We start from the raw sequence: 22,181 nt of genomic DNA, 5'->3' as shown, positions 1-22,181 counted from the left end.
TTTGTTACTTCTTTATAGCGATTTTTCAATCTATACATTATATACGCTTACCCAAAATAATATGCCGCGTGTTATCAACAGTCTAAACTCTAGAAGTCTCACTTCCAATAAAATAACGTTGTTACGCACAGTTTTTTGTACAACCCTCTTAATTTACCCCAAGTCGATCGAACGTGTTCTCTCTCTCTCTCTCTCTCTCTCTCTCTCTCTCTCTCTCTCTCTCTCTCTTATCCGTACTTCAGTATCTTCTCGATTCTCTCGACGTCTCTATGCATTGCTATTTTGTATACGCGTTCTACACGTTTCTCTCTCTCTTCGGTTTCACGTGTGCAAATATTTTCCACTATTTTCTTATGCAATTTACAGCGGACCTGTTCGCGCCTAAATCGGCGATAATACTTCCTCGGTGAACACACTATGCGCTGGAATCTAGCAAAGTCAGGATATATCCTCTTTCTCTCTCTCCCTCTCTCTCTCTCTTAGACAAAAATAAAAATTTCTTCTCGTTTCACTCTTCGTCTCTACGATAGATAAATCTCTGTCTCTCTCTCTCGGTTTGTCTTTCGCTTATATAGCTCTCTCTCTCTCTCTCTCTCTTCTCCCTCTTTTATAGAAAATATTTACAGCCAAGTGTTTCATCCCTTGGATTTTCATGCTCGTTCTCACAGATTTGGAGTTTTGTAAAAGCGAAGTGAGCTGTGGATGCTCTTTTCGGATGTTTTTAGTGGTTTGTTTTCTGGTACACCCTGTATAGTTGATGCTTTAGATACCAGCGGTTGCTCGGTGGTTCTTAAAAAAAGATTATTGTAGTCTGTTATTCAAAAGAATTGAATTCAACGTTTGTAAATGATGACTTTAAAAGTATCGACAATTATGATATCGAAAAGTATGACAATTATCACTTTAAAAGTATCTCAAATTTCACTTTTCAACAATTCATTTTGTAACAATTTATGTTTCAGTTGTCACATTCAACGATAAAATGATTGAACATCTTTTAGATGGAATTGTGAACGGATAGCTGAGTTATCGACGAGAGAAATTTGATTTCCAGAGTCTGCGAACAGTATGCAAAATGGCAACGCATAACACTGCGCCGTGCACGCGCGTATTATCAATGGAAACATCCGGCGAGCAAGTTCAGTGATTAAGACAATTTGTTTGCTTCTTCCCCGCACAACAAAAGCCTTCTGCTCCTGCTCTCATATTCCACGCTCTCTCTCTCTATCTCCCTTGTTCTACGTATAGTAATTAAATTCTGTTCTATTGTCGATTCGACGCGATCGATCACTATGGTACTCCGTTCCGTTTGTGTTACAATATTTCTCTGCTCTGCGGCGTTATCTATTCGGTTATTCTCTTACTGTATTAATGCTTCTTAAAGAATAAACGTCAACGTTTTTCTCATGAATACCTTTTTCTTTTCTTTCCTCGGAATTTTTCTATATAGTTTGATTATGAAGCGAACGATTTTGCGAAGAGTGGCAGTAACGAAAGGAATCGCTCGAGAATTCGTGAAGCGACTGAACAGGTGTCCGCGTCTCGAGAAGCTTCGAAAGAAAAGCGTGTCGAAGACGTTTGATCGTTTATAGGCCTTGAACACAGCCATTGCTTTTATCATTCTTCGCCTTTGTCCCTTTCCTGGCCGATGGATTGCTCGTTTGCTGCAACAGTGAGCCAGAAATCACGATTTTTAAAAGTACCAGCTCAAATGCTCCAAATTATTTAACTTTGACACGAAAATGTAAAAGTTGGTACCGCAGAATGTCATTCAGCATGTACTGTTCAATCAATGAATCTTGTAAGTGCAAATAATACGTTGATAACGATTCTAATTTTCACAGACAATTTTCGAGGAAGTAGAGTTAAATAGAATTCCACTTCCTGCAGAAATAACTCTTCTGGGAACAAGATAATCAAGAGTTGTATGCACAATCTTTTCTGGAAATGATTACAAAATAATTGCATTGCGGTTTTGACGGATTCGTGATTAGGTTCAGCCGGAAAACTACGAAACTCTGAAGACATTGCAAGAAAGAACCTGAAAATATTATTTCAATGTTCCCAAATTGTTAAAATTATTGAAAGAAGAGATACAATATCTCACTCGAATTTTTATGTGTTACACAATTCTTTTCTTCTTTCTTTTTTAATCGTATTCGATTATCGTGTACGAGTCACACTGTTGCAGGAAGCGAGCAACACGGTTGCGAAACGAACGGTTCGACTCCAAGAGAAAAAGAGCAAGCACTTGGGTTGAGCACTTCTATCGCTATAGTGATCAAGAAGTCGCCCTTATATCCATCGATTTCGTCTTTGTTTCACAGAGAATCCCATCGATCGTGCGTTCCGTAAAGAAGAAGTTCAGCTCGAGAGAACTTAGAGCGATTTTTCTTTTTTTTTTTCTTTCTTTTCTTTTCTTTTAATCGTGGGTGGTTGTTATAGTCATTATCATCTACGCGTATATATATATCGTTTTCCCTTTCGTTTCCCTTAAATTCCTCTGCAGATGTGAAAACAATTCTTTGTACACTGGCGAGAAAACCTAAATAAGCAATATACAGGTGGTGTGTACGTTCTCATAATACTTCGTAACGATTCTGTGTACCGGGTGTCCCAATTGACATGAGCTGAATCTTGAATATCTCAATCACCATCGACTATTGTCAAAAATGTCAGAGGAAAACATTATTACGTTCCAAATATTGTGGCAAGTAAAATATTTCTCTCAAGGTCAGGTTTTTAGAGATTTCAAGGTCACGGTTAATTTTTGTTCAACAAGACCGTATACGTTTTTGTTAGCGTCACTTGGTAGCCAAGGTCAATCCAGGGACCTTCATGCGACCTTGAATATTATAAATAATGTTAAAACTGCACGTGTAAATATTAATTTTAAAAAAGTATAAAGAGGTCAGAACATTGTTTATCGGAACTAATGGACATCATTTTGAGCATTCCTTACGATAGAAGCACCTTTTGTTAACGATTTTTTTTTCTATTAGTTGTTTCTTAATTATGTCGATTTTTATTTTGTTTTTGGTATTCAAGATCAAATGAAGGTCATTTTAATTACTACAGGGTAATGATTAAAATATACAGTATTGTGTAAAAAAATATCGATGACCCTGAAATGTTGATAAATGTGACCTTCATAAAAATTGTTTGTTTACTACAACCTCATTGTTTATAAAATCTTGTTATCGACTTTAAATCCAATAATTGCTTTCTCTAAAATTTCTGGCTATTGTCGATAATAAATGAGATAATTAAGGTGATCAAGTTATGTGGGGCACCCTGTATACAAATCTGAACCTCAGAGTGTATTAAATCCACTTTTGAAAAGAAAACAAAATTTTATATGTTTTTCCTATCAAATTTCCACTTTTCCCGTTGATAAAATTGATTTCATTCAAAGTCGTCTATTTCTCAATAATATAAAAATGATATCCAGTCCATTTTAAGGTTTCATTCCCTCAAATTAGAAAAGTAAGACTTCGTACACTCGATTCCAGGTTCCAGACATATATATGTAATGTGAAATAAAACGTATATACTCCGACGTTATTCGAGAAAACAACCTGCATCGTATCGCAGAATATACACATCTTTAACAACACGTTTCTACCGTCAAAAACGTCAACAAGTGTGGCTGATGGGATATCAATATGGCACTAAAGTGATCGGGTGGAGTTTGTGTGTCGTGTGAATGTCGTACGAAAAAAAAACATTTCATTATTCCCTTCCCCTCCCCATTATTTCCCAATAATTGCTCTTCCCACCGAAATAGTATTTCTCTCTTTCTAATCTTTCAACGTGACTCTTGCAACCCCCCCCCCCCCTCCCAATACTTAATTACGTTAATGATAAATTCCGTCGTGTCACTCTTTTCCCCATGTGTGGTTTTATCCCTCCCTCTCTCTTTATCCGCGTTTCTAACCTCTAACCCCCGAAATATAATCTTTGTGTAATTCGCGCGCTATACAGGTAAAATGGAGTCTATGCGAAGTGGAGTGAATGGATGATGGAACATGAATTATACGATGTAGCCTAGCACACACAGCCAAGTAACGCGACACGCGGGCCGCCACGCCGCGTGGCGACGCGCGCGCCAAAAATTCAATTACAGTTACTGTTTAACAATAGTCATATTAGAATCGAGGCGAGTCAATGCAATTCCTACAGTTCTTTCTTCTTCCCCCTTCCTTATTTCTTATTCTGCTTCCCCCTCACTTCTCCTGATCTAATATACACATGCAGGACGTAACCACTTCCATTCCTACGTATAGAATTATTCTACAGAAAAATTCTTCCGACAAGAGCCAAATAGTTCCAATAATGCGACAACTTGGTGCAATCAATATTTGCTGCAAGTGGATATGCTTAGAGGTCACACATAGATCAAGTTTGCATTCTTAACCCTTTGTGGTCCAAAGAGTTTTCTTCCTTTCGTTTTCGGTAGCCTTACTAGCCTACGTAGAACGGCTGAGAAATAATTGTTCTTGATTAATGTAATGTAAATTATTAGAACAAGTAATTATTAATGCAAAAGTCAATGTCGAGTCTAGCTCAATTATTCGAAGTTACGTTAACTCTTGTCCAAAGTACTTTTCAGTGAAACTATTACTCACGTAGTAATTGAAACGGTTCCAGTTCTCACCCTGCACACGTACAATATAATATACATGTATATTATACATATATATATAGCAAAACACTCTGCACCACCACGCGCGAGAAGTGTGTAATTGATTCTCCTTCTTCACTCATGTCTCTCCCCGCAGTAAATATCATCTCTCTCTCTCTCTCTCCCTGTCGATTCGATTAATTGGATTAAAATGTTGAACCTGTAATGACGACTTTTTTTTCGTTTAACCGTTAATAAGAGATTTAAGACACTATCTACACATCTACACCTATTTTTAATCGTGTACACCTAACCCGCGACCGCGAACACCACTCTCCCTATCTCTCCTGTCTCGCGTGACCGTTTTTCCCTTTTTCACTGTAGCTTTTTTCTATACTCCTTAAAGAGAATAATGAGCGAATGAAAAAATGTATCCTCGAAACTGTACAAAAACAAAAGCGTCGTATGAAACAAGATCCTTCTCTCTAAATATGTGTTTCCTTGACGACTGCCCTGGCTTAATTAGACTAACAGTGTGTGGTATCCTCTCGTTAAACAACTCGTAGGTAACATTGACTGGCCAACCAATACTGTTTTGCCACTTGCATAGAGGTATTTGTGTATCCTTCTCTCCTTCTTGTTCCTCTTCCTCGTCTACCGCTTGTTAGATTCTTTTCTATTTGAAATCGTTCAACGAGCAATTCTGTCAAACCCTCAATGACTCTACGAAGAGATTGAAAGGTGATCTTTCTTTTTCAGTTTTCTGATCCAGCGTCTGAGCGACAAACATTCTTCTAATCAGCATTCACTTTTGCAACGAATGAACACTTAGAATATGTATTGTTAAAGACCTTTCGAGATACTAAACATTGTACAGACATTGTATAAACTGCTAAAAGGAAATATACTTATGTTAGCTGATCACTATGGCTTGTACGTGTATCTTCTTAGTTCTTGCCATAACCACAAGGAGACTGTAGGCGCATTCCAGGTGTAACGCGTCCCGATATCATTTGTGATTTTGCATAATGAAAGCATCCGTCGTTACTCGAATCTTGCTGCGTCTCCTTGCTCCAGTGAATTATCGTACGTCATCGTGTCACTTCTCCTGCGCAAATAAATTCTCTAATTTTACACACTATATCAATGTATCGTGGCATTTTTTCACGTACTGGCAGCTGATGAACGTATCCCTCTCCCTCGACTCCATCACAGCTAGTCTTATATAAGTAATCTGTTCTACTAAGGAATGTGTTTACTGAGAAAACCGTAACCTAGTCTAATTATCGTGTGCTACCTACAAGTTGTTTGGCATAGAGATTTACTTTGCAAGATATAGCGTGTTTCTTTTTTTCGTTTTCTTTATCAATGTGCACGTTATGATTTGATATATTCGTACAATACCCTAATCGAATAAAGATAATGGCTTTGATTTCGATAATAAAGGAAATGAGATAACAATTACAACAAAAAAAAAAAAAAAGGAAGAAGAAGAAAAACAAATGTTTGCGTGAGAATGATTCTTTCGATGAGGCTGATTAGAGATATTATGATGGTATTAAATGATGTAACGCAAGAAATGTTAATCTACTAATCTAGGACTCTTTACATTGAATGAAACGAGAACGTTTTGCTGCTTATAAAGAAGCAAAAGAAGAAGAGGAGAGATTTAAGAGAAGAAAATATGTTATATGAGATAAAAAAAACTAGTCGTTTCCTTTCAAGTGGTGTGATAAAGATCAATGTTTGGTTTTTTCTTTCTTTGCGACAAAGCACAAAACATATAAAAATTCTCGAGAGTTAAAGCGAATATAATGCAAGTTCTCCTATCGTTTGGTCTACTCTGTAATGTACAAATTCTCGTGCGATGCTAGATTTTCGGTATGCTAAGTATCGATGATGAGAGTGACGAACGACAAAGAGATTATGAAACGACGCACAAAATGAACAAAGATATAAAATCTTTCGATAAGTCTTCGCCTGTCTGAAAAACCATTCGGTGCACGCCTGACTGATTTATAGTCGGGCCCGTGCGAGAGTTTTTGCAAAGGTAGAAATAGAAAGAAAGCGGCAATAGGATAACAAGATCGACGATACCCAATGGATCATAGATTTAATGTGATGATGCGAGTAACTAACGAAGAAATCATTGTACCTTTAAATAAGGTAAGAGAAATATTATGCTGCCATTAGAGTGTTAAATAGCGCGACGGCTATCGAGATAAATCAATTTATATAAATTAAGTTAATTATATTATATATTTATATATAATATGCGACGCTCGTAACATGTTCTATTAAAATTCCTCGAATAGATCTATCTACAGCAACCTAACAATAGTTTGCATCTTTATCGTTAAATCTGTGACTTCTCAATGCCTCGGGGCAAACACACAGTGAAGTTTCATCGATAATAGTTCACATAGAATTTATGGATAAACTTAAAACCATGTTTCACGTTCGCGGACGCAAAAATATTTTGTCAACAATGTTTATAATATCATTCCATTCCATGTGTATACATATATACATATACATACATGTATACGTATGCTTGCAATTCAGATGTACGAATTCTCTTTTCAAAGTATTGTAATCTTCAAACCATTTGTGTGTGTGTATATATATATATATGCATCTTTATATACATATATATCTGTATATATATATTTTTTAGCTGTAATATATACATAACATATATATGTGTATATATATATATGTACTCTTCTCGCTCTCTCTCTCTCTCTCTCTCCCTCTCTTTCACTCACTCTCTCTCTCTCTCTCTGTAATATATTATTACTCATGTTATGCGATATTTATAAATATACAAGTTATTATTTTAAAGAGCGGTGAGCCAGCGCCCCCAGCTTATGTGAATTGTACTTATTGTACACTTATATATTTCATTTGACGCTACAGCTAACGTTCTTTTACAATTTATTTTAACTAAACCCATTATTGATTACCGCCTATCCCTTATATATCACCCTTTCCTAATATACCTACCCCCCAAAGAACGAAAACAATGATCCGAAATCGTTATTAGTTATGTTTTTTTTGTTGTTATTCCAATAGATGGTAAATCATCCTTCTCCTCCTCCTCTCTCTCTCTTTCTCTCTCTCGCCTAGCAAATGGAGTTAGAAGCTGTACTTATCATCAACGATTATCATCAACGGAAACAAGTAAGTTTTTTTTCACTATCTAAAAAGTTCATTCTCTACCTTAAGATTTGATTCAGTGTCAAGGTGCGATCGTTTAAAGATTCCGTTGGCTTAAATGGAATCCCATATATATATTATATATATATATGTGTGTGTGTATGTATGTATAAAGCAGCATCATACAGAACCCAATGATGTATGACACGACTGCTGATCCATGGCGGACATTTTATGCAAGAGTAAATGTGTGTAATAAAATAATCTCAATCTTCAAGCTTCACTTAAGGTACTTAATCACTGCGCACTGAAAACAACGAAACATCTGTCGATATTGCAACAAACATTTCCGTTTTCTGTGTTCGCATCGATAAATATCTATATATTACTTTAAAAAAAAAAGGAAAGAAAAAACAGAAAGAAAGAAAAAACAAAAGTTGTGGTAAAACGTTTTGGAAAACGAGAAACGAATATGATACTTGAGAAGAAAGACACTCGTTGATTAATAAACTCTGCAAAACACGTATGTATAATATATAAATATAAATATTCTCAACAGTGACGATAAAAACTTGTATCCGTGCAACTATAACATAAAGGAATGACGAAAAAACAAGGTTCTATGTCGCAGCATTTTGCAATCAGCAAAAGTGTCGACGAATCTGTGTAAAACTCTCTGTGTGTATGAAACTTCGAATTGTATTCAACTGATGTACCTTGAAACTAAAAATAATTAGACGAAAATGGTTTTTCGTGTACGAAGTGTGTGTGTGTATATATATATATGTATATCTATACAGTGTGTCTAGTGTGTTGTGACGTTCTGTTAATAATGGAAAACACTATTCGCTCGAGAATCTCTCCTTCAAATGATGAAATCGAGTGTGTAAGGTTTTCACTTTTTTTTTGTCCACCTAGCAATCCTAAAACAGAATTGAGAATGGTTCCGTTTCCTAAGGCGTACGGTAAGAAAAGAGAACGAGACTCGAACGCTAATACATTTTTCCGTGTACGTGTTAATAATCTAAACGCTATTAAAGATATAGATGGGATGAAGAAGATTACTTTTGAGAAACAAAAGGCTTTGGGATCGAGAATAAAAACTTGGCAATATAAGATATTATGTTACTCATATCTCGCTGGACCAGCCAGCATCGTAAATATATAAATATATGTTTATATACGTAGAATAGATCTCCCTCTATATGTATATTCATCTTTCCAGCCAAGTTATTTCTTCTGCATTCGTTAAATGTAAGATCTTTGGTTTTGCCAAGGTGTTTGCTCTCTCCGGTACTTTAAGAAGCGTTGTTCGAACAAGTACGTTCCAAGCAACAAGAGTAAGGTCGCTTCTAAACAGCCTAATCATTTCATAGTTCAAGGAACAGTTCAATACAATAACGTGTTGCGGAATCCTTATTTTTCTGTTTTCACTTTATAAAAACGAATGTTTAAGTAGACATACACGGGATGCTAATTCCTCCGGATATTTCAAGTCATTCAATTGTGAGTTCTGTATGACCTTTGTAAACTAAGAGTGTGTCTCGAGTTAGATTATGCTTTCATGCATATCGAAAAGAAAAATATATATTATATGTACGTGTACGCATATATAGATTTTTCTTTTCTTCTCCACAAAACGAAACAATTACACCCATGTCTAACACATCTCCGACTGGATCATCCAAGAACAATAATATTATGGCCGAGATCGTGCCATAATGGTTTCTAACGTAACAATAGATTTTTGTTTTTCTCATGTCGTCATATCTCTTCTTCAATATGCTATACCATACAACTAGATATATTATGTGACTCTGATGTGGTATGTGTTTGTGTTATTCGTGATAAAGCCCCGTAACGTGGTGTATCACAGAACAATTGTAGTAGTTATTGTATATATATATATATATATGTATATATATATATATAACATATAATATTCATATACCGTAATAATCTTAAAAGATAGATAAATGTTTTCTGACGAGCCATGATGGATGCATGAAACGGTGATGTGACGAATGCAAGCGCTATAGTGATGTAGCGATTAAATGAGAACGGGTGGTAGGTGGTGGTGGTGGTGGTGGTATTTTTTTTTTGTTGTTGTCGGGCGAGTGTTTTAAAGAAGGGAGAAAAAAGAGAGCTACCGCGACATCGTCGTCGTCATCTCAAGACGACGCGAATAGGTGAATAACGGAGCTCAATAATGGGGATGAACAGAAGTGCTGTACTTGAAATCAATGGATCATACTGGCGAGGGCATTCTGGCGTGCACGTTTCGCCTCCTCTTCGCTGATCCTCTGCTCAATCAAATATTGAGCAGTGTCGATCGCGTTCGGATAACCCGTGATAGTCACTATGCGGTTCCTAGTACCAGGAGCGAACATGCCCTTCTTAGAGATTTGTATGTTGGCGCCACTTAGGTGCTGAATCTCAATGAGGGCACGACCACCGGGTCCCAGAATAGCTCCGACTATAACCTCTGCAATTTCCATGTCTACTTTCTTGGTCTCCTTGCTGTTGGCGTCTACCTGTGTAGGACTCTTACTTACAAGTGACAACTGGTTCGTGCCCAGCCCGAACGAGTTGTTGTTCAGATGGATTGCGCTGGCCGCTGTGTTGTTTTGTCGGAACGGATCGAACGGCTCGTATCTGTCCAGCGTGTTGCGCGGTGTTGGTGACGTTGATCCAAGTGCTGGGACCGTTCCGATTGGTCCGAACACACCGCCGTTGTTGTTCGAACCGTTCGCCGTTGTGGTGGTGTCCATCGGGTTCCCAAGGTAACTCATGCTGGAAGGCATCCCGATCGTCATCCCGAGGATGTTGTACTTGGCCAGTGTCGCGAAGGCAGACAGAATCTCCGTGGCTGCGGGTTCCACAAAACCCATAGTCCGTAAATTTAACTTTATGTGTTCCAACAGCTGCGTTCTTACTGGTGCGGTGCCCGCTGTGATCGCAGCCTCCAAGTCCAAGTTCAAATTGAGACCAGCGCCGTTCAAAAGGCTCACTGTGAACCAAACATTAGCGACCTCGTGATAATGAATTTCTCCGTTGAAAGACGCGCTTTGTTCCGACCGCAAACCGTTTGAGATCTTACCTGTGTTGATGCCGGCTGTAGATGTGTACGTAGGAGTGGTTGTCGGAGCTTGAGCATAGGGACTGCCTGTGGGATTGTAATTAGCTACGGGACCACTTACGTCAGCGTAACTAACGTTGGGGCATGTACCGCTCAGTGGATCACCAGCCACTTTTGCTAATATCATCATTAACGCGCTACGATTGTTCTCCTTCTCGCCGATCACCGTTATACACCTCTCTTGCAAAGAGACGTCCTTCGCCTTTTGACTGATCTGAACGTACGAGCCGGACTCCTCTTTGATTTGCTTGATATAGTTCCCGGCTTTACCTATTATCATTCCCGCGGTGCTGTTAGGCACTAGAATTTTTACCTGAAAGGTGAAATTAATCAGACGATGGTCGCTGTTGATGAGATGGTTCTCGACCCGTCCCGATCATCAAGTACCCACACACGTCTAATAATGATATTATATAAGGTGATACCTATTTTTTACTGTTACAGAAGCGACAATTGTTATTGGGTCAGTCGGTACGATACCGTATATATTCAAAAACAAAGATAAGCTTTATCAGTACCTGTTTGTCTCTCTCTGCTGTGGTTTTTCCAGATTCAAAGTCAACGGTTGTTTTCAATGTGAGGTCTGGTTTCTCACGAATTTTATCCATGATGAAGTCCATAACTGCCATTATAGCTTCCAAACTGCCTGTTATCAGACATACCCTTTCCGTGGTTCCTGAAAACCAGAGTATCTACATCGTACCTATGTTTCATAACAGAAAAACACACACACACAGCGCTAGATTCTCTTTAACATACCTGGATAGAAGTCATGAGACTTGGACATTTTGACCCTGGCTTCTGTATCTTTTTGTAACTGGGCGATTGTGTCTCCACCCTTTCCGATAATAGCTCCTGCGGCCACACTGGGGACCAGTACTTTGAGGTGATACGATCCATCTCCTCCTACAAGCAAATCCACACAGAGATTGTTAAATCACCTGCTTAGATATCGTAAGAAACATCTGAGCACACCTTCGAGTTGTCATTGGGATTAGGAAACAAGTACAACATATATTAGGTTAATGCAAAAGTTCGTGCCTGATTTAAAATACAACAAGGAATCAGATGTTAACTGTTGCATTAACCCAATATTTGCCTCTGACTCGCAGCTCTTTTTCAAAGTTGAAGCTATATCTATTATAAATCTCTTCTACGGTATATCAAAAAAGAAATTCTAGCGTCCCTCGGATCTCCAGAACAACAAACCGAGAGTTTAGCGTCTCTTACGTATCTCCGGCAACAAACTGAAATTCTAGTGCCCTTGGATTCCTCCGGCAACAAATTGAAATTCTAGTGTCCCTCGGATCCCTCGAGTAACCACAGCGGGCAGCTACGATCTCTGTCACAGTTTCCTACCGACGAGCACAAAGACCTACGAGGGCTTCCAAATTATTGTCTCCGTTCAATTACGCTTATGAAGGTTCAACTCTCGACCGTTCCAAACAGACTATACAATTCTATTACAACAATTCTAATACAAGTTTTGACGTGAAAGAAAGGGAACAGCGAAGGGTTAAATAAAAAAGATCTCTGACGAGGGAAACCACAACTACACAGAGAGACAAGTCACAACAGAGAACAGCCATAGACCGTGTACGCAGACATTCCCATAGACTGGGAGCACAGTGAAGAGTACAATGTGGCGACATAGTTCGCGCGAACGGTACACTGGAAGACGCGGAAATCGAGCAGGCTGAGAAAAAGACATAGAAACAGTGTATGTGTCTGTGTTGGTTGGTGACGGGGCACGCGTGTCGACGACGACAACGGGGAAGAGCCATCATGACGGTTCGAGATGTCGCGTAATTGCCCCGCGAGCGTAGGATAACGCGAGAGCGTGGCGCGCGGTGGTCGCGCCGCGCGCGCGGTCGCGAAGTTTCGCAGCTCTGCGTCGAGGGCGAACAGCTGTTTGACAGATGGAAGCCCTGTGCGCTCGCTCGGCTCGCTTCGCGGCGACCTTGACCCGCAACCTCGCCAGCGTAACGGTGTGCTCGGCTGCCTGACAACTCACCGATACGCCACATCCTAGTAACCGTTGCTCGAAACGGGTGGCGGCGGCTTGTGCCGCGTTCCCTCGTGCGAATGGTCTCGCGTCGACGACGACGACGACGACGACGACGGTATCGCGTCTACTAGGAGATGGTCGGTGACGGCACTGCACTGTCGCGTGACACGACAACACCGCGACGTTGTCCGACGGCGACGGCGACGGCGACGGCGACGGCGACGGCGACGGCGACGGTGCGACAACGGACAGGTTACGCACGGTACGGGACAGGATCGCGGAACCGCTCCTCCCGAGCAGGTACTCGCCGCGAGGTCGGCGGGTACGGGAAAATTGCAGAGTCACTGAGCGTGATCGACAGCCACCGCCACGGCAGCGATTCTCCATTAACGACGTCCACAGAGGCACGACCGCCCACGCGAGGAATCAACCACGACAGAACGGCGACGTTCGGGCCACGATGACAGCGAACGGTTATGTTACGAGGAAAAACCGAACGGGGTAGGAGAAAAAGTAGAAGAAAAGAGGACGATGTTGACGATGACGATGACACGGGATCGTGAACGGGTTAGGGAAGGGAGGCTCAAAGGGGAGGGGAGAGAGGGAGCGCGACGATGACAACGATGACGTTGACGGGAACCGTGGAAGCGTGAACGTCAATCGTGGAAATGAGGGAGAAAGAGAGAGACACAGATAGATAGATAGATAGATAGGCAGAAAAGACAACACGCACCGCGTTACTTTTAGCGAAGATTATAAGAAAAGTTCTTCGCGGTCACTGGATAATGCGGGTTTCTCGCGAACAGAGATATCGAGGGAAGGAAAAAAAATTGGGAGATGTATGCGAGAGGAGGAAAAGAGAGAAGGAGACGTGGCACAAGAGGATGCGCGAACCGCTGTGCGGTGCACCGTGTTCGCGTTCGCCAGCCGTTCGAGAAGTGGGAAACGAAAGGGAACGGCTGCCTTGCCTGCCTAGCTGGCTGGCTGGCTGGTTGGCGAGCGATCGCTCGTTCGCTCGCTGTGTCAACAGCAGCAGCACCAGCAAGACAAGATTGTCAAAGGCGCGCGCTAGAGAGCGAAAGAGCGAGAGAGTGCAAAGAGCGCAACGTTACGGGAAAATTCAGAAACAGAGAGAGAAGGGGACGAACTGTGGTAAAAGGATCGAAGGGGACAACCGAAATGATCGTACATGTATATTTTATCGGTTCGGATTGTACGTGTATATATATATATATATATACATATATATATATATCGAGAGGGGGAGAGAGGGGAAGGGTGGGGGTAGAACGATTGACGGAAGGCAGCAGCACACGGCAGGAGAGTTGTGTTTCGGTTGGACAGAGCGGATTAAAGCGATTGACAACAGGCGATCGAAATACCTGATCCGTAATGTGACCTCTTCGTCGCGCCATTTTCCGTGTCGCAATCGAGCGGCCGCTTCCTGGAGTCTGCAATCTCCGGGGAGGGACACGTCTCCATTCCTGAGTCGGCAGCCATCTTGGCTCGTTCGTTCTCGCGCACACACACACAGCCAACGGAGTGTTAACAGGGGAGTGAGAGAGAGAGAGAGAAATAGAAAGAGGGAGAAAGAGAGACAGACAGAGATTATGTGTGAGAGAGATGTATGTATGTATGTATATGCTCGGTCGACACCACACACACAGAGAGAGAGAGAGACGATGGCCGCGACCGGGGGGCAAGTGTCGTCCGAAGAAACAAGAGGCAAGGCGGAGGAGACGCACCACTCACGGACCGAACGAACGAACGAACGTACGCACGACCACGATTGCTGGTTTTCAGGCGGAAGGAAGGGAGACCGACCACGGACGTACGTACGCACGTACGGACGAACAAACGACGGACGCTGTCTCTCGCGGGGTGCCGCGTCTCACTGGCGACTGCTCGCGGCTCCCTTGCCAACCAGCTGGTTGATACTCGATGGTGTGCGCGCTCTGCCTCGGCCCTCGCGTTCTTCGTCCCTCCTCGTCTATCTTCGTCCCACTTCGTCTAGTTCCGTCTCGCTCGCGCCCCTATTGGTCCCGATCGGCAGAGTCCACCTCTCCTTTTCCCACCAGCCCTCGCGGGCTCCGTGCACCAGGGACGTAACGTTCGACCTGCACCAGGGGCGTCTTACCTTGGCACTCGAGAGCGCACGCATCGATTCCCCCGTACGGATTTCTTTTTTTTTTCCCCCAGTTTTCTTTTCACGCTCGAACGTTTCCGTGCCGCGATCGACCGACTAGACGACACGACGCATCGTTCGAAACGTTCTCGATATCGATCGAAACGAATCGACTGGAGATCTCTCGGTCCACCACGCGATCCACAGAATCCGATGTTTTCCGTATTATATAATTTATTGGTATTGCTTCGATTTCGTAAAAGCTTGCCCAACCGATAGATGCGTGCGTCTTTTTCCTTCTCGCTCTCGTTCTCTCCCTCTCTCTCTCTCTCTCTCTCTCTCTCTCTTTCTCTTTCGGTGTTAGACGATTCACGATGAATCGTGTGTTACGCGCGATCGGATTTTCGGTTGTTCGTCGGAACGGAAGAAAATGTTGGATCGATGAATTGTATAGTTTATCGATTGATTTTTCGTCCGCCCGCACACGGTTGCGCCCGCGAATTATCGTGGCGTACTGCGCATAAACGATTCAACGGATTTTCTTCGATGGACACGCACCGGGAAAGTTTCCGTAAGCGTTCTAGGAAGTGTTTTCGGTTTATTAGAAGCACGACGGTATTACTACAAGACCGTCTATGCTGTAAAAACTATTTTCCCCGCCAAGGACGTTAATCTCGTTGCCGTTTGGTGCGCACTGCGGTATGACATCATGGTTCGTGTGTAAACGGATAGAGAGAGGGAGAGAGAGACAGAGAGAGAGAGAGAGAGAGAGAGAGAAAAAGAGGGAAATAGAACGTTTTTGATTTTCCTAGAAGGCCACGACAACGGACTCGAATTTTCGAACAATAGGGGGACAACGCTTATCTCTCGGGACCCTCGGTGACCGTCGATCGGTTTTTATCGGCCCGTATGGCTACGTGTTGTGGTAACTTGTACCGCGCCGTAGTCGTCGTTCGCATACTCTCCTCGCATAGATGAGTAATTGTCCACTGTCGTGACGAAGTTCCGTCCGCAGGCGCAGAGCATTAGTAAATATCTTCGAAAATGAACAGTGGCCGTTGGTCGAAATATGTATCGGTTAACCGTAATTTACGAGATACCACGATTCGTTATCTATCAACGGTCGTGGCGCGGGGGCAGAGGGGTCGAGGGGGAGGGGTGGCAGGCACGGTAATTTTTCTTTGAAAGTGACAATCGCGTTTGGCCGCGAACATTGTGAATATTTCAGCGTCGAATTACAGAGGTATTAAAATAAAAAGGATAAAGAGGTATTTTTAATACTCTTATCCGAGGTAGCCGCGCGTGGATATAATTTCCACCGAATCGCGCGTTTTTCAAAATGTAGACAATTTTTTCCGTTAAAATCGATCCGTGCCGCTCGGCCCCCGAAACGAATATTCGACGCGCGACGACGTTTGAAAAAACGCCGAAGGATCGTGTTTTCCCATTTTTTTTCCCCCCCGACAAGGTTACAAATCGTCGTGGATACAAAACCGAGGCGGCTCGGAACAGAGAAGATTGAAAATAATTAACGTGTTATCGGCGCGCACGATCGAGTTATGCCTGCGTTACAGCACAATGGATGTTTTTATTTTGCAACGGACAGAAACAATATGCCAGTACTAGACGACGAACCAGGCGGCTATTGTTTTCAAATATCGATTACAACCGTCCGTACACGTGTGTCACAGGTGTAATCCCGGCTGATAGAGAGGGGGGAGGGGGTGAAAACCGTGGATTACAAAATCACGGGAGAATCTATACATTTTCAAATATATATATATACACTGTACACCGTTTTTCTTCGGAAACATTGCGACCGATCCGCTATCGAACGGTGTAAAGTCCGAAGTTGCAGCAGCGTTGGGCGATACGTAATTGCGCAGTGTGCGAGAGAGACAGAGAGAATGATAGAAAGACACAAGAAAAAAAAAGTTGTATTTCGCATTACAAATGGTCGCATAAAATCCCGAGCTACGTTACATGCGCACACAGAGAACCGTTCAGTCACAGTCGCGTGTCGCAATGCTGTTATACTCGAACGCGGTCCCCGTGTGTGTGCAACGTCTTCTCTCGACGAAAGCCGACAACAGAGCGACGATTGGCGAATTCGCGCGGGCTCTTCCCTATCGAAAGGTTGTCTATGAGCCACGAGGTGGCTCCTGAGTGCTATTAAACGGTGTGTTCGTCCGATAACTACACAAACGAAGGGGAGAAAGAGAGGGAGAGAGAGAGTGAGAGAGAGAGAGAGAGAGAACGGACGCGAGCTCCCGGAGACACACGTGCGTGCGCGTCGCCCGCCGTTTTCATGGATGGTCTTCGTCTCTCACCTGCACGAACCAATTTGTCCATCCCGCGAGAGATCGCTTCCCGTTCAGGCCCTCGTGTTTGCTCGAACTGGAGGCGCAAACGCACGCACCGACGCTTCACCGCCGTCGCCTCCTCGTTTCTGTGCAACGGAATCTCTCTCACGGTTGTCTCCCCGGATCCATTGGTGTAGGTGCACGTAACACGTCTACACACGGGCTGGCGGCTGTCATGAATTTTTCGAGCGATGGGAGCTAGCGGCGTTGCTCGGTATATAATCACCGCGCGACCTCGCTCGATTGCACTTCTCTCCCGTATGACGTGCACCGTCGTGCTTCCTTCGAACTACGATCACGGTCTTCCCGAACTTCGGCATTCCTTTCTGCCCGTATTAGTCATTACTACTCCTCTTTCGAGTCCACTCGTTGTGTGTCTATTTACTCGGGAATTTTCGGGATCGCCAGCTAACGATCTTCGTATCTTGTCCCCCCGTTGTATCGAGAGAGAGAGAGAGCGCAAACTCGAAATCCACCACGAGAATTTCGACTTTTGAGCCTTACCAGGAATCGAGTAACGATCTTGAAACGTTGTCCGAGAGCGCAAACTCAAAATCCGTCGAGACTTTGGACTTTTGAGTCGCCTAGCGATCGAGCGACGATCTCGAAATTTTGTTGCGTCACATGACGCGTTCGGAAGCACAAAATCCACCGAGAGAGGCGGCTTTTGAGACCGCTTGGCGATTGAGTAACGATCTTGGAATTTGTTCCCTTATTGCGTCACGTTTCCAGAGCGCTAGGATGAGGTAGCCTCTAAATAAATATATACGTATAGAGAACTCTGCTCCCGACCGGTTTATCGTGTGATTTCCGATTGTGATACATAGACGACGGTTCTCTCTCTCTCTCACTCTCAGGAGCGTGTGTTACCTAACCGCTAAAGGAATATAAGTTCCTTTAACGTGTGTATTGTCCTTGTCCCACACCGACTAGAGTGAACGAGCTAGATCCCTTGCACTCTTTTAGACTCCGGGTTAGCAGGCTGTCCATCTATACTTAAGCGTGAGCGCATATTGTGCTGCACGCACGATGCATACATTTAAATGCTTCTCCAAGGCCGTCGCAGCACTGACACATAGACACACTGCTCGCCTAGTGCAACGATCAGAAAATCGTGGGTCAACTCCGCCGTGTGTTTCTCGCCTCTAATTTCAATTCGATTTTCTTTTTGGCCAAGAGACGAGCGATATTATTGTGTCCGTGGAACGATACGGTACATATATGTATGTGGTGTATACGACTTCATGTTTACCGTTAGGGAATAACGATTTTGTGAGCAACGTGCTCGAACATGTTTACTCGAATATTAATTGCGCAATCCGATTCAAGAAATATATTAGTTTTCGTGCATTGAATATTATGCAAGCGGAACAGTACGATTCCTTTGCTACGTTGACCCCATTTCGCGTTTGACCTTAATATCACACAAGGTACTCCAAGTCGATCTATATAACACCTATATCAGCTTTTCGGGAACCTATTTCTCATGTCAATCTTATTATCTTCTATGTATGTGTACACGCGCGTGAAAGATAATATAATTTCAATAATGAATTTTCTGTATCTTTCCCTGCAATTATATGTATATACATAGCTATCCGATTATTTTTTACCCCGCTCGCGCAAACGTGAATGATTTACATATTGCATACATAATACCTCACGTATCAAGTATACTAATAATAAGTTTAATCGTCAACGTATGTTACGTATACGGACTATTTAATTGTAACTACGTCCATAAATATGTTTCATTTTTCGATAAGATAATTGCAAAGTGTTTTCGTTGATCCACGTATATAGACGCTGCTTTGACCAGGCGAGTCGATCGCGGAGAACATAACCATATATTGTGTTTCCGATAAACTACCTATCTTCGCTTAACAACATAATTATATAACGGACCTCTTTGTAATCGTGAATCTTATAATGCTTGTGATAAAGATGTCCGCGTATATCGCCAACTCGCATAGTTGCCGTAACCATACTCTCTGTAATGGATGACGTCGAAACGCAGGTGAAGATCTTATTTTTTGCTAAGGCCAGAGAACTAACGGGTAAAAGAGAATGTAGGATCACCGTACCACGGAAGTTGTCGTACAACGATTTAGTGGATGAAGTAATTAAACAATTTAACCTAGAAAGTATACGTGACACTTTGATTCTGGCAGTGAACGAAGAATTTGTACCTGCTGACGCTGCGTTAACTCTCGCCGAAAAGGACGAGATTGCTATCATTCCGCCGCTCAGTGGAGGTTTGTTATATTTTTTGCATAAACGTAATGAAAAATGTATGAAATATATAGAATTGTTTATATACAATCGTGATTGTCTTAGGTTAAAATGGGGTTCCCGGACGACATCGTTAAGCTTCAACATGAGGAGTTGAATATTGGAGAAATAATCAATTTAGCGGTGTCCCCAAACTGTGGAGCCATATCCAATTTTATTGGCATTACTAGGGATAATTTTGAGAATAAAAATGTATGATAAGAGTTGCAACAGGTGGGAGCAAAGTTCAAGGGAGCAAAATGAATATCTTCTTCTTTTTCAAGTTATTATCATGTTAAACGCTGTCCCTAGAGACTAGTTATAGACTTTCGATTTACAATGCGTCGGTTAAACGGCATTAACAGAAAGTCAAGCAAAATACGCTTGGCGTTTAACGTATTACTGATTGAAATTAAATAGAAGAGTATGAGTTTTCTCTGTGCTTTTTGTGCAGTAGAAATGTCCCTTAAATTGTCTCCCACGTGTTTCTAAACACCCAATATATTGAAGAATTTTTAATGTAATCATGAATTTTATCTTTGTAGGTTTTAAAACTAGAGTACGAGGCCTATGAACCGATGGCACTAAAAGAAATGAAAAGTATTTGCACAAAAATTCGTTCCCAGTGGAATGTCCACCACATTGTGATATATCATCGCCTAGGAGAGGTACCAGTATCTAAAGCAAGTGTGGTAATTGCAATTTCGTCTCCCCACAGAGAGGAGTCGTTAAGAGCCGTAGAATATGCTATCAATACACTGAAAGCTTCTGTGCCTATATGGAAGAAAGAAGTATACGACACGCACGAAACTCAATGGAAGGAGAATCGAGAATGTGCCTGGTCCAACTGTAAATAATATTTTTCTTTGTTACCTACATTTCGAGAATGAATTTACTGTTACATTCACATAATGTATTAACACATTTTAGTATTTTTACTAGAGAAATTTTATATTGAGTTTATAGAAATTTTAATAAATCGTTGATGAAACCTTCATAACTGTATTACCATTTACCCGTTGAGTATTAACATGCTTATTGTGACTGACCTCGATGAATTGTAATTCAATTCGTTTTCACCATTTTTAAGTACCGGAAGATGCGATCCCAGTATTAAACGAGACTGAAGAAACCGTGATAGAAAGTATCGATGTACAAGAAGTGGAAGACGAAGAAGAAGAAGAAGAAGAAGAGGAAAATGTGTTTAATGTCGAAATAGATCCGAGTCTTGTACAAATTCGTGCGACGAATGAGGAACTGAACCATAGAATAGCATCTTTCATTGAAAGAAAGCGACAGCAAGTAAATATGGTGAATGTACAAGAATTTTGCTACCACAGGTTGGTTCATCATTGAGAGTATCGAGTATGTAAATATATTCAAACAGGTGCTATATTTTTTTAAAAGACATTAATAAAAACGTCAATTTTTTACACAGAGATCAAGACGAGGAACATGAAGATTCTTGCGCGAGAGTAGACGCAATTCTTATTAGAAGAAAAGACTCGAAAAGCCATGTTAAAGGTGGGTGGAAATACTTACATTTAAAGTTGCATGCAGAGTTGCATTTTATCGTGCAATGTTTTAGTCCACAGAGTACTGAACACATGGGGACCGCAGACAGTTGACCAATCCTTTTTACGTAAGGCTGCAATCTCAGGAACGAGTCAAACGAGCACTAGTTGTACAACCGTGTTGAATGATAGGATATCGACTACTGAAAGAATACTCGGCATAAATCGGCCCGTACCGAAAGATGTATACGAAAGGTTAAAAAATATTGAGGATCGGATACTGTACCTGGAAAGCACCTCTCCCGAATATAAAGACTTCTGGGTAATATTTTGCATTTAGGAAGTTCTTTGAAAAGCTCGTATATTACTGAAATATTTTATAGTGATCGAATATTCATTGTACAATCGAAACTGGAGGGTTCTATGAAAAAAATTGACCTAAAAATTTAATCCTAGTATTACTCTCACCCTTGGCTATATAATGAATACTGGGACAGCTTCAATAATGAAAGATTCTGTCACATTTATTTTTTGTTTATTTACAGAAGGCAGAGGATATTAACAGTCTCAAAGGAACCTTCAAACCAGTCCGGAAACGGGTGAGTACACCCTTGAAAAATCCAATTTTTTCTGCAAAGCTTCAATGTATAATAAATTAATTTCAGACCTATTCAATGGCAGAATTGGACACAAAGCTGCACGAGCTGGAGGACAAGTATGCAAAAAAGATGAAATAATTTTTCTCCGACTGATTATACTATCATTTGTAATGTATCTTAAGAAATATATGTACATCGTATAAGATTTCTAAACGACTGCGTCTTTTTTCAAACGTCCCGCAATTTAACCAGAAAGATTCATACGATTCTGTAAACATTTCGAATTAATAGCAAACAGATGTGTACATTGGGAAATATATATTCTACAGAATTTTTAAACGTTTAAATTCCCCGCTACATCACCGTACAGAAAAGCTCG

At 41.6% G+C, this 22,181-nt stretch overlaps 2 protein-coding genes across 7 annotated transcripts; one reads left to right on the top strand and one right to left on the bottom strand.

Annotated features, from left to right (window-relative positions):
* Positions 1-1,398: 1,398 nt before the first annotated feature.
* Pasilla (RNA-binding protein Nova-1-like protein passilla) lies at positions 1,399-18,390 on the bottom strand. 5 transcript variants are annotated; one of them, XM_076801242.1, is made up of 6 exons: positions 14,313-16,274; positions 11,682-11,828; positions 11,441-11,598; positions 10,884-11,235; positions 10,339-10,793; positions 1,399-5,732 (listed from the first exon to the last, which is right to left on the bottom strand). In XM_076801242.1, the coding sequence occupies exons 1-6, from the start codon at positions 14,428-14,430 to the stop codon at positions 5,724-5,726; spliced, it is 1,239 nt and encodes a 412-aa protein (XP_076657357.1). In that variant the 5' UTR covers positions 14,431-16,274; the 3' UTR covers positions 1,399-5,723. The 5 variants fall into 5 exon arrangements, with proteins under 5 accessions (XP_076657357.1, XP_076657355.1, XP_076657354.1 ...); XM_076801243.1 differs by lacking the exon at positions 1,399-5,732 and adding an exon at positions 10,126-10,268 and having other exon boundaries at positions 14,313-16,275; XM_076801240.1 differs by lacking the exon at positions 14,313-16,274 and adding an exon at positions 17,386-18,390 and having other exon boundaries at positions 1,399-10,793.
* Mocs2b (Molybdenum cofactor synthesis 2B) lies at positions 16,844-22,015 on the top strand. Of its 2 annotated transcripts, none has more exons than XM_076801247.1 (9): positions 16,844-17,236; positions 19,590-19,673; positions 19,756-19,902; positions 20,235-20,538; positions 20,780-21,029; positions 21,128-21,213; positions 21,278-21,525; positions 21,749-21,802; positions 21,869-22,015. In XM_076801247.1, exons 3-9 carry the CDS (start codon positions 19,762-19,764, stop codon positions 21,938-21,940), a joined length of 1,155 nt encoding a protein of 384 aa, XP_076657362.1. In that variant the 5' UTR covers positions 16,844-17,236; positions 19,590-19,673; positions 19,756-19,761; the 3' UTR covers positions 21,941-22,015. The 2 variants fall into 2 exon arrangements, with proteins under 2 accessions (XP_076657362.1, XP_076657361.1); XM_076801246.1 differs by lacking the exon at positions 16,844-17,236 and adding an exon at positions 19,295-19,435.
* Positions 22,016-22,181: the final 166 nt, after the last annotated feature.

This window comes from Halictus rubicundus, chromosome 15, assembly GCF_050948215.1.
Source record: "Halictus rubicundus isolate RS-2024b chromosome 15, iyHalRubi1_principal, whole genome shotgun sequence".
NCBI classification, from domain to species: Eukaryota; Metazoa; Arthropoda; class Insecta; order Hymenoptera; family Halictidae; genus Halictus; species Halictus rubicundus.
This window is presented reverse-complemented; position numbering and strand designations above follow the sequence as displayed.

Excerpts from the sequence above, each read along its gene's own strand:
- Mocs2b (XM_076801247.1), top strand. The coding sequence starts at position 19,762 with ATGGGGTTCCCGGACGACATCGTTAAGCTTCAACATGAGGAGTTGAAT. Across the intron at positions 20,539-20,779 it reads AGAATGTGCCTGGTCCAACT|TACCGGAAGATGCGATCCCA; the intron begins GTAAATAATATT and ends ACCATTTTTAAG. Across the intron at positions 21,214-21,277 it reads CTCGAAAAGCCATGTTAAAG|TCCACAGAGTACTGAACACA; the intron begins GTGGGTGGAAAT and ends GCAATGTTTTAG.
- Pasilla (XM_076801239.1), bottom strand. The coding sequence starts at position 14,430 with ATGGCTGCCGACTCAGGAATGGAGACGTGTCCCTCCCCGGAGATTGCA. Across the intron at positions 11,829-14,312 it reads GAGGTCACATTACGGATCAG|GAGGAGATGGATCGTATCAC; the intron begins GTATTTCGATCG and ends ATTTGCTTGTAG. Across the intron at positions 11,236-11,440 it reads CAGCAGAGAGAGACAAACAG|GTAAAAATTCTAGTGCCTAA; the intron begins GTACTGATAAAG and ends TTCACCTTTCAG.